The sequence below is a fragment of the Corythoichthys intestinalis genome, chromosome 5, assembly GCF_030265065.1.
Source record: "Corythoichthys intestinalis isolate RoL2023-P3 chromosome 5, ASM3026506v1, whole genome shotgun sequence".
Lineage (NCBI taxonomy): Eukaryota > Metazoa > Chordata > Actinopteri > Syngnathiformes > Syngnathidae > Corythoichthys > Corythoichthys intestinalis.
In genome coordinates, this window is record NC_080399.1 from 18,065,531 (window position 1) to 18,078,293 (window position 12,763).

Genomic DNA, 12,763 nt, shown 5'->3' on the forward strand with positions numbered 1-12,763 from the left:
CTGAACGATATTGGAAAAAACTATCATTGCGATTTTTGGGGAGTTTGCGATATTATATTGCGATATTAAAACGAGAACATTTTCACCAAATAACATGAATAGCTCCGTTCGAGATGCTGCACTGTTGACGAAGAAAAACAGTTTGGTCGCGCCGCCTAGCAGGAGGGAGAGTGAGATAGTGTTGTATCGGTCGCGAACGATTCGGTCTTTTTGAACGAATTGTTTGGGTGAACGAGACCGAACTAATCACCATCTGCACTGATTCGTTCTATGAAGTTGGTGGCGCTTGTTCGCTGCGTGGGAGGGCGTTGAGCAAGCGGCAGCGTCTTCTGACATCGCACACGACCAATCAGACGCCAGCCTCATCGCGGGCAGGGGAGGGAGCGGAAACAGAATCAAGGCGTCTGTCACTCATTTCCACGTGTGGCCAATAAGCAGCCAGCGTGCAGGCAGGGGGGAAAGACTGAGTTTTGTCACTTCCCGTTCAGTGATTCGGTCCTCCGGTGCCTGACCTAGCTTGCTGCTAACTTGACTTTCCAGTAATGACTATGCGGTGAACGAGTCATAAAATGAAAGGAAATGACTTTGTCACATATTTGTTAACGTGGAGCCTATCAAATGCTGCTCAAACAGACAAAACACCACACAAATCTAGCGAGCATGGTTTAGTGTACTACTTTTCTCAACAGACTCGGGACTACCTATGACTAACAACATACTATCAAATTTGCAGTAGTTAAAACACGGGTAGCTAAAAATAAATAAATAAAAAAACACGGGTAGCTACGAGGCAAGCAAAAGTGAGCTGCGGTCGCGTGACGGCACTCACGGCAGTGAAGGGGGCAGAGAACTGTCACTATATGGAGGCTTCATGGCAGCGTTATTTACCTCATATGCGCACAGAAAAAATATTTAGTATTATCACCATAATACTGATTTGCAATGAAACTGTATATACATGTCAATTTTTTCCGACTGTTTTTTTTTTTTTTTTTTTTTTGTGTCAGCGTGTCGGGTGTTGATTTGACAAATTATGTCCATCCGTCCATCATGTGCTACTCAAAAACAACGCACGCGGACACGGGAGATGTCGCAATATGTTTACATTTTTCTTAACAGACTAATGAGAGTAGAAAGACAACATCGTAAAGAGCAAACAATTATTTCTCGTCAGCATTTGACAATCTGAGATGGGGGGGGCGACAGGGGAGCTGACCGGATTATTTTATTTGTTAATACCAGTGCAAAAATTCAATACGATCATCTTAATACTGATTTGCAATTAAACTGTCGAATATCAAAATGTAGTATTGTTTTTATTTCAGAGCAGCACATTTGACAACTAGCTATTTACACTTCAGTTTTAACAATAGTGACCTAAAATAATAGTGATGAGCATAAAAACAAAAATACAACAGCGCGAGAGGTAAATATGATGTGTTGGTCGTTCCATATTTAGAAATTAAACTTTCGATTTATTTTTATTTTCGTGACAGCAAGCATGCCGCGTTGGCTGGTAGCATATGTGATCAAGATCATGCTAAAGAAAGTCCGTGTGCCCCCGACCCCAAACCCCCACTCCCCCCACAAAAGGAAAATGTTTAACCGGGTCCTAAATCGAAATGCAAGCACGAGCCATGACTTTGAGCCCATAGAACTAGGACAGACGACGCGAAAGTTCTCCCTCGCTTTTGCAGCAGCAGGAGGGAGACGAGGCTGTCTGTGAAAGCAGAACGATACCGCCTGTCACTCATTTCTGAAACTACGACGAGTGGTGCCTGTGTGCAAGAGAGGGAGGGACCAAGCAATGTCACTTCCCGTTCAGTTATACTGCGAAGCGGTCTTTGGTGATTCGTTCGGCAACGTCACTTCCCGTTCAGTAACCGAACGATTCGTTTGGGCGGGGTGGGAGATGAGGGGGGCGAACGATTCGTTGAACGATTTGTTTGAACGAATCTTTTTACTGAACGAACCGGAATGGATTCGTTTACTCAAGTGAACGACAGATCCCGTCACTAGAGTGAGACACTGTGGTGCTGTATGAGCATGAAGCAGAAAAACATGAATGTATGTTGTTTTTAAATTCCGATGCTTTGAAAAATGGCGCCATCGGCCCTAATTTTTATAACTCAGTTTAATCCAGGATCTGCACACTTGCTGCGTTCATGAAGTAAAACAAAAGTTTAAATGTTGAAAAAAAAGGGGAAAAAATGCATGTCCTGCGATGTGAGTATTGCGCATGCGCACATTGTGATGGCGATGTTCAAACGATGTATTGTGCAGGCTTAGCTGATTGCATTTACTAGTGCGAAAGAATGGAATGTAAACAGGTTCAGAACACTGACTTTGCCTTTCCAACATGATTCAAAACAATTCTTATAAAAGAAATGTTGAGCATTATTATTATAGTATACTACTATATACAATAGTATGATAATAATTATAATATTAATTGCCAATCATATTTTTTAAAAAGGGTGTCATTTTAATTCCGAAGTATGTGGTATTAGCTCCAGGAATCGTTATTTATGTGACGTGACGTGCTTTTATTTTGAAATGTTCACCGGAAGTACGTTCGCTAAACCGCTAACAACTTTACTCTCCGCAAAAACCACTTTTCGTCATTGCTTGTGGTGTCACTAATATAATTCCCCCCCCCCCCCCCCCCCATTTTTTCGTTTGCAAATGCTGTAAACCAGCGATTTTTCATGTTTGAAGTGTTTTAACCGCAAGTTTGCATTTTGGAAAAGACTGCCAATGTTTTATAGCAGGCTAAAGTAAGTTGTCTTTTTTCCCCATTACTCCCAGTGTAGCAATGCTAACGTTTACAGTGTTTAACATAGATGTGTTTTCTTATTTTGAATGTGTGAACTGTAATTCTGCGGCGTGTTGTTGACCAATAAACATCTGGACACAACAACTGGAGTCTCATATGTCATCTACACGCACGCACGCGGTGATAAAACGCAGCCGTCAAAATTACCGCCCTCATTTTTATTTACTTGCGATAAATGGACTAATTGCATATCGCGACAGGTTTAGCAACTTCAATAAAACATGTTGTTAGTTAGATGGACTTACCACCCCTCCCTCCCCCCCTAAAAATTTTCTCCTCGGATCTACACAATTCACGTAGGTCACCCTTTTTGACTTCAAAACGGCGAATTTTGCCGAAAGGTGAGTGATTTTCATGCCTGTTGTAAGTCGAAATGGTCGAATGTCGAGCAGGATTTTCCCATAAGAATACATTATAATTCCATTAATTCGTTCCACAGGCCAAAAACCTACACTAAATCCTTAATAAATACTGCCCAATTACAAATGGCAATTGCACAAAACAAAGAAATTATAAATAAAAATCAGAATAAGAATAATAGTATAATAACAATAATAATTCCTGTAATATTGTAACGAATTGGGTTCTAATGTGGCTGACCTATTTTGTGTTGTGTACCTGAACGCACCGCATGGTTGACATGACAGAGTGAGAAAGGTGCGGTGGAGATTTTACTTTTTTAATGTTTTGTTGTTGGCGTTAACTGCGGCGGACAGTAGGCGTGTTGTGTTGCACAAGTTCTAGAATATAAATGTTTAAAAACCTGACGAAGCTGGTGATTTCTTTGGTGATGTTACCATAATAATAATTGCCACCTTAAAGTGCATGTGACACGAAAAAGCATGTTTATTTCATAATACACGCGGTATTTTATGCTCCTGAATGATATGGACCGCTTGGATGTGTGTGGAAGCGATCGCTATACTTATTTAGATTTTTGAATCCCGCGCCATGAAAATGAGTGACTTCCGGCTTCGGTCTTGCATTGAGGAGGAGGGCGCTGTGACGTGTACGGGTGAAGGCGTCCTCTTCACTAAACAGCCATACTGTTGTGTATGAGGACTAAGGATTCAGCTGATTTTGCAGATTAATACGTTTATTTTTCGCATCACGCCAGCCAAACGGCTGCAGAAAAATCTTGCTTTATGAGGGAGAGGCGTGTGCGCCTTTTTGGAGTTTCAAAAGGTTCCCATTCACCGTAGGAATTCGCCAAAACAAGCCCTACTACTGTGGGACCATTGGACTTAGGAGGAAGTGAGTAAACATCTTGTTTTGTATTATGTCAAATACGAATACAGCGATTACAAAGTAAACACTACAAACTTTCTTTAAATAAAGGACTACTTACGTTTGATCATTGATAGGCATATAAAAACATTAGCTGCATGTTAGCTGCACATCAACTGCAGCCGCCCTCCTCCGGGGAACTAACTGTAAATTGCTCTCCGCCGGGCGGTTTGCCGATCCGCGAAAACAATCGACAACCCAGTCGTCATGTCAAATAATCCGGGCTAGTTATGTGTGACTTTCCGATTCGAAGACTTTGAAACATCACTCGGTTCGGGTTAGCATGTCAGCTAGCTGTCACGCCTCTTGGTTTGTTTACATTCTCCGAAGCTGGGGAAGGGAAATGACATATGTCCGATTTAGGTGTCATAAAATATCGTTCGGGAGGTGCGACAGTAAATGTGAAGTCGACAGTTTTGACCATTATGGAGTAATTTTGCCATGTCGTCCTGAATAAGTGCATTTTTATTATTTCATATTCCATTTAGCACAAGACTATTATTTGTCATGACCATGCCATTTATTTAGCAATTGGGGAAAATACTTGGATAAAAAGAATATCCTGTAAAAATATTGAAGTAAAGAGACAGAAACAATGACATTTTGCAGCTCTCTTTGTCGCGTTTTCGTCGTTGTGAATAGTTCCCCCTCGACTGGCTGACTGGTCCTTCTCAAGCCATTTATTTAGCTATTGGGGAAAAATACTTGGATAAAAAGAATATCCTGTAAAAATATTGGAGAGACTGAAACAATGACATTTTGCGGCTCTCTTCGTCGCGTTTTCCTCGTTCTGAACAATTCCCCCTCAATGGGCTGAATAGTAAAACCGATGAGCCCAGTCTCCCGCTGACGTCATCCACCTGTTGGGGACGCTAGAACAATATAATGGTAGGCATTGCTAACCGGCAGATTAAAAGACTAATTTCTCGTCATCTGCGCATTACTAAATTGTTGTATATAGTCGAATCGTCCCAAAATATGATTCTAATTCACATAATAATGCTATTTAAGACTTTTTTTCTCATGTCGTATGCTCTTTAACCCTTTAACACCGAACGTGTCAGCAGCGACGCGTTTATGCATGTCGTCTTTGAAGCTTCATCACGCTGTAATCACGTCACCCACGTGCCGCTGGTTGGTCTCATTTGAAAGTGCGGAAGTTGATGTCCACGCCAGTTTTTATTTGAAGTCAATCGACCAAGAAAAACGGGAGAATATGTCATTTGAGTTTTATAGTTTTATTGCACTCATAAATATGCATTAAAACGCTGCATGTACCATGTATCTATCTCCATATTTCCATCATTTCTTGTCCTTTTTCAAAACCAAAAGCAGCACAAAAGACTACATATCCCAAGATCCGTTGTGATGTCAAGAAGGACGAACCGAATGTGAACATTTTTAGTAAATTGCCGAGCTAGGCGCCAACTAAGGAAAAGGAGGCATGAACACCGGTTGGATTGCGCGAGCGACTTTGAAACGTGCAGAATGAATCGAAAACTAAATTTAGCGCAACCTAATGCATTTTTTCATCAACTCAAGGAATAGGATGAGCTGCATTTGTCGTTGTTTTCCTCGGATTAGTCGGCGTCTCGGTGAGAAGAAGTGACAGCAGCGCTCAAACGGCAGAAGAGTAGGCTGTGTGTACTGTGACGTCGTATGTGACGCAGCTCCGTGACCTGTTCAAAACCAAACTTTACTGAGTGCGCAAAAAAAAAAAAAAAACTTTATCGGGTCGCATGCCTGAAAAAATTGAATTGAACTGAACTACTTGTCAATATTTTTGAAAATACTTTTTTTCAATGTTATATATATTTTTTTCTTCTCTATGAATCTTTTCAATTTTTATATAGATGTGTGTTCGAGAAGCTTGATTGCATGTACGTATACTTTAGATAAGGTGATGGGTATAGAGCCTACCCACGTACCACGTGCTCGCTGTATGGTTCCGCCCACTTGTCCGTCAAAACATAGTGTTAACCTGTTACGGCTACGTACATTTCTCCTATTTACGGCGTGTTTTTCTGCTCCTTAACATTAATAATCAAAATGGTGAAGGCGTGTGTGGCTGTTGGTTGCACTAACAGAGAAGATGGAAGGAGAGACTTGAAGTTTTACCGTATTCCGAGGGATCCAAAGAGGAGAGCGAAATGGACAGCTGCAATTCGACGTGAAAACTGGACACCAAAAAAATCACCACAGACTATGTAGTAGTCATTTTATATCCGGTAAGATGCATTTAATATATATTTAGAGGGTTTTGGCCTGACAACCACAATTAAGATCATTGCTAGGCTAATCGCCGACAACATACGACGTAGTACGACATAGTTTCAAATTCAAGATGTTTGTGACTTCCCTTTCTTCCACCATCGTTATTTTTTTAATAATATTTAGCTGGTACCAAGTGAAAGAAACTGGCCTCGTCTACGGGGCTGACAAATAACCACAATTAAGATCATTGCGATGCTAATCGCCGACAACATACGACGTAGTACGACATAGTTTCAAATTCAAGATGTTTGTGACTTCCCTTTCTTCCACCATCGTTATTTTTTGAATAATATTTAGCTGGTACCAAGTGAAAGAAACTGGCCTCGTCTACGGGGCTGACAAATAACCACAATTAAGATCATTGCTAGGCTAATCGCCGACAACATACACGTATGTATGTAGTGAGAGTGCTATCGCTAAACCATATAAACATTAAAAGCCTTAACTCCATTGACAAACGACATGAAATACATTAGACTTGACAGTGGATGTTAGCAATAACAAAAGATTTTGAATTGAAAATTTCGTAACTCACCTTTCCAAGCACAAGATAGATTTCTGCCGAATTTTCGTGGACGAGGACCTGTTTCACCCAACCAGCAACGAAGTATTTATAAGCCTCCAAGCTCTTGAAGTTTTTCATATTTTCGTGAGAATAGGCTGATTTAGTGTGGACAAGATAATTGTAAATATCTGCGTAGCAGATGTCAGGCAGACAGGGCGAAGACAGTGGGTCGAAAAACATCGATTTGGGCATCATATATGGATCTGGCGACTGTATAGAACGACGCTTTTCCTCATAACGCCTTTTATGCAACAGATCCAGTGAGTTTGGGGCATCAGAAAGCACCGGGTCTTCCATGAAATGCATTTTAAATTCCGCCATCAATTGAAAACAATGCTAATACAGAGTCAAAATGACGGACAAGTGGGCGGAACCATACAGCGAGCACGTGGTACGTGGGTAGGCTCTATAATACCTAACTTCACAAAGAGATATCCTCCAAACCTTTTTTGTGTTAGATGATATATATAATTTTTTTCTCACTATTTTGCACTGTATATAACCTGTTTTGACCATAGTATGTGTAAAGGCCAAAAACGCCTATGACCATACCCGGTGTTTGTGTTGAATAGTCAAACATAAAACTACTCAATCTTATTTTTTTCTATTGAATGTTTATCCTAACAAGTTGAATAAATATTATCAAGCTTCAAAACGGTTGGTCGAGCATGTTTGGTTGTCAATGGGACACCAACATTACAAATTTTGAAAAAATATTTTGGGATTTTTTTGTCTTTTTGGGTCCAAAATGTGGATTATAATCGGTCAGTGAAGAAAACAACAGTTTGGACATGAAGTTCAAGGTGTCCTGAAAAAAGGGACCCAACTTGGCCATTGTGAAAAATTTTTTCTTTGAAATATAAAGGCAACATCAAATGCATGCAAATTCAGCCAAAATAGGCTTAGGTGTTAAAGGGTTAACTTATTAAGACTGGCGAACGGAGGACGGAGGTGGGCCGTCGAGGTCGTAGACATTCTCTGGTTGTATTTTCGAGCCAGTTCACGGATGCGCACACCCAGCTCATATTTTTCTATCATTTCCGACTTCATTTCAAAGGTAAGCGTCACCGTTTTCATTTTTTTCACCACCTGCACTAACTTCTTGTAACCTGTGTTGATTTCGGTCATGAGAAAATCCGCTGTGCGTCCATCTTGCGGCAAAACAAAGAAACTGCAGCTTTGTCATAAATTGTTGTATTTCGAGCATTTCGTTGGATGTAGAAACAAATGGTGAGTCAAATTTTACATCGGACGTCGAAAAGATCGTGTGTGGAAGCAATCGTATATCAAGGTACCACTATATTTATAAAAAAAAAAAAAAAAAGAAAAAAAAAAAGAAAAAAAGAAAAAAATCCATTTAAAGGGCGTCATCTGACTTTACCACCTTGAGAGAAGCAACTTTTGGAGGAACGGCTTACAAACATAAACAACCAAATGTAATTAAATTAATTAGCTAAAGAGGACACCACTATGTTCATAGCTAGCATAGGCTTGTAACAATTAGGCATGTGTCGGCATGATAACCATAAGTCAAAATATTACGGTTTCACGGTATCACAATGACAGCTCTGAAATGTGTTACGTTGAGATATCTGGGATTTTTAAAAAAAAGAAAACTTTTTTCCATTTAACAGGATTTTCATTTTTCAAAACATTAGGAAATTGGAGCATAAGTTTAATGTGAAGTTAAAAAAAAAAAAAAAAAAAAATCTAAATAAAGTAAATGCAGTTCTTTAGGTGAGCCTAAACCCTCAGTCACAGCTCAACATTATCACCATCAGGCGAAAAATAATTATTTTCCATAAAAAGCAAGTGTGTATCACGTTTACATTTACACTCTCCCTTTCTAAACACAGACATTTGCTAGAGAGAAAAAAACGTTTTATCACCGCTAGACACACTAAACACGCTGGAGTTAACTCTCGCACTTGGTGGGAAACGTTCATAACAGTGTTTACTAACCTTTAATTTTGTATGAATGCAAAATAATATTGGAGGTATTGCCTGCTCGGCAGCCATCCTCCGCAAACATGTTTTACATGTCGGTTGGCCCTCCTCCTCTAAGCCGTAGCCGTCTGTAACTTTTCTGTAGACGAAGTATTCCCACACCAGCGATTTCGTTTTGTTCGATGGGGGAAAAAAAGTTTCACCTCCTCCAGCCATCGTGTAGCACAGCTGACTCAATGACACTGAGCAACAACCGATGGGGGAGGGTTGAGCCTTGCAGCTGCAAGCGAGGGATTTCTCTATGCATTTTTGGGACATGAAAAATAGCTAATACCTTAGGGACGATATGACGGAAAATTTTTGCGGTTTTGAAACCTTGACGTTTTCATACCACGGTATACCTTGAAACCGGTAAACTGAAGTAAATAAAATATAATGAACAACTGCAATGAAGTAGATCCAACTCATGTGAATGCAATAAAACTGTTTAGACCATAAGGACATTCAGATTCCTATTCTCCGTTTCGAAGCTGAACATGACAGGTTTAAAAATAAAAATAAAATAATTAACCAATCACAATCAACTCCGACTGTCAAGCAAACTTCACACCCGAACGTACGTGTGACATTGTAGCAAAAAGATCATGTTAAACTCACATGTATGATTGGTCAACCTGGCGGGCCTCTCGCCACCTTCCTCCTCCTCTTCTCCATCCTCCTCATCGTCGTCCTCATCGCTCTCCCCGACGGCCACACCGGGGCCCGGCGGCGTTGTTTGAGGAGGCGCCGAGGTCGGAGTGGACGGAGTCTCTGGCTTCACCTTCTCTGGCGCGTCTTCTTCGTTCCCCCCTTCCTCCTCTTCTTCTTCCTCCTCCTCGTCACACTCTTCATTGGCCCGTCCGTCCTTCCTCTCTGCTTCCCTCTCCAAGGCTTCGATCTCCAGCATCCTCTTCTCCAGCAGCTCTGCCTGACGCTTCTGCTTCTTTTTCAGCTTCTTCTTCTTGTTCTTGGAGATCTTTCCCACCTTGGAACAAAACCAGAAAACTATTCAAATACAGGTTACAGATGTGCGTCCAACGACAGCATTTAGCTTTCTAAGTGTGCGTATGTTTGTGTGTGTCCTCTCATGTCATACTCACATCAGTCGTACTCACCGGTTTGATCTGTGGGGCTGTGCTAACTGACACACACACAAGGAGAAACAATCATCAGACACGTTCAAGATGCAACTAAACAAAAGAGAGCAGCTTTACACACAATGCTAAACAGAAAAAGCGTGCTTTAAACAAAAATTGTAGCCAATTTTTACCACAAGCGATACCATACAATTTGGACAGGGTGAACTTCTCAACTGTAGAGGGCGCCAAAGAGCAATAAAAAATACATACAACCTGCTGTAATACTGTACAAATGCTGCACAATTGTGGTGAAGTGTGGTGTAGGGAAAAAAGCATGTATTCATATTTCTTTGCGATATTAAACGGGTCATACCTGCCGATCCGGATGGGGGCGGCGCACCGGCTTTCTGCCATTCGGTGGCTTCCATGGCCATGCGCCTCACGAATGTGTCGTCCACACACATGAGGATGTTCTCAGGCTTGATGTCCGTGTGGATGATTTTACATTTGGTGTGAAGGTAGTCGAGCCCCTGCAAGACCTACACACAAATTACATAGGTACTATTACACTTTTTTAACTCAATCTGCCATTGGCAGCGATAGACGTCAAATCTATTTTGACTGTGAGAAGCTGGCAGCGAACAAAAATGGATTGAACGTCTATAGCCGTCAATGAGAGTTGATAAGATAAGAAGAAATCACTGTTGTTTTTGACAACCTCGTTCATTTTTGTCTTAGTCTTTTGGACGAAAATACTTTTTAGTAGGGCTGTCCAACGATAAAAATTTTTAATCGAGTTAATTACAGCTTAAAAATTAATCGTAATTCATCGCAATTCAAACCATCTACAAAATATGCCATATTTTTCTGTAAATTATTGTTGGAATGGAAAGACACACGGATATATACATTCAACATACGGTACATAAGTACTGTACGTATTTGTTCACTATAACAATAAATCAGCAAGATGGCATTAACATTATTAACATTCTGTTAAAGCGATCCATGGATAGAAAGACTTGTAGTTCTTAAAAGATAAATGTTAGTACAACTTATAGAAATTTTATAATAAAACCCCTCTTAATGTTTTCGTTTTAATAAAATTTTCAAAATTTTCAATCAAAAAATAAACTAGTAGCTCACCATTGTTGATGTCAATAATTACACAATGATCACGGTGCTGAAACCCATAAAATCAGTCGCACCCAAGCGCCAGCAGAAGGCGACAAAACACAAAAAAACAAGTAACAAGTGAACATTACACTGTGCTGTCATTTTAATCTGTTTGAAATATTTTAACGTGATTAATTAGAAAAAAATTAATTACCGCCCATTAACACAATAATTGACAGCCCTACTTTTTAGTCTTAGTCATTTGAAAATGTTTGTCTTTATCTAGTTTTAGCTGACAAAATTAAGTTACTCAAAATGTTTTTGTTTGTAAAATTCAAACGTTTTAGTCCAAAAAAGAAAAGTTTTCCAACAATTACGAATGAACGAAGATAGATGAACACATATTGTAGCGTCAACAAGGACCAAGCCAACTTTGTCATGATAATACACAATCAGCATGAAAAGCAGTACATATTTTCAATTAAACCCACCTAGAAGCCATGAACTGTATATATAAAAAAGTTGTCTGAGCATTTAAAAGTATGCTCAACACGCTAAAGTTGCTGCTAATGCTAACGCGAATGCTACGCTAATGCGACGAGTTACATTTATTGTGTGATGATCAGTGTTGCTAATCTTACTTTTGATTAGAAATTATGGTACTTTTCATGTTCAACATGTTATTACATGATCAATCCTATAATGTCTTTCACATCAAATGTTTATATTAACTGGTTGAATTGTCTTTTTCATTCCAAAAAAAAGGTAAAACATAGGTCACACTCGCAACGAAAACTCAACAAATTTCGTCTAGGTTTATTCGACAATTACTCAAAATGTTTTCGTCTTTAAACTTCAAAAGTTTTAGTCCATGAATAAATAAATAAAAGGTTTTCAACTCTTTAGACTGAACATCGACAGATGAGCACATATTGTCGAGTCTACAAGGACATCACCATCTTCGTGAGGATAATACACACTCAGCAGGAAAAAAAGCACATTATTTTCAATTAAACTCACCTGGACGCCAAAAAAATTCCTTGTAAAAAGTTTTCCAAGAGTTAAAGACGACACTCACCACGCTAAATGCTAACGTGAATGCTATGCTAATGCCACCAAGTTACGTAGTGTGCGATGATCACTCAGCATAGACCTTTAGGGGCTAAATACCAATATTTACCAAGCCACACCTAACACGAGTAGGATCCACAACATAAAAAAACCCTCAAACCAACACTTTCCTCTTCAGTCTTCCTCACGCACCGCTGGACAGCAGCTTAAAAAATAAAAATAAAAAAAACCTCTCATGCCACTCTTTATGTGTTTGTCCTTTAATCCAACAGAAAAACTGCTCCAAAAATATGTACAAAAGATCAAATGAGATAAAAAATATAGAGTAAAGAGGAAGATTAGAGACCAAATGTGAAATAAGGTTGGCCAACCATGTTTTTGAATATCAATGGCTAAACAATTATAAGCATATTTTCGTTTTTTTTTTTTTTTAACGCAACCCTTCCAGATTGTTTGTTTAACTCATAGCAACGCCCTTGACAACTAAAATGCTTTTCTTCGACAATCTTCGAAAATTACGTCACACAGAGTGTTGAGAGAAATGGTGGA

The 12,763-nt window shown here is 39.6% G+C and overlaps 1 protein-coding gene across 6 annotated transcripts in view; it reads right to left on the reverse strand.

Annotated features, from left to right (window-relative positions):
• srpk2 (SRSF protein kinase 2) overlaps nt 1–12,763 on the reverse strand; it is a 117,161-nt gene that overhangs the window by 23,994 nt on the left and 80,404 nt on the right. For 4 of the 6 annotated variants that reach the window (XM_057837829.1, XM_057837831.1, XM_057837830.1 and 1 more), the window contains 3 exons: nt 10,401–10,566; nt 10,049–10,089; nt 9,567–9,933 (listed from right to left, as the gene is read on the reverse strand). In XM_057837829.1, coding sequence (XP_057693812.1) covers nt 9,567–9,933; nt 10,049–10,089; nt 10,401–10,566 — 574 coding nt within the window. The remainder of the gene's footprint in view (nt 1–9,566; nt 9,934–10,048; nt 10,090–10,400; nt 10,567–12,763) is intronic. The other 2 variants (XM_057837834.1, XM_057837832.1) reach the window with 1 other exon arrangement.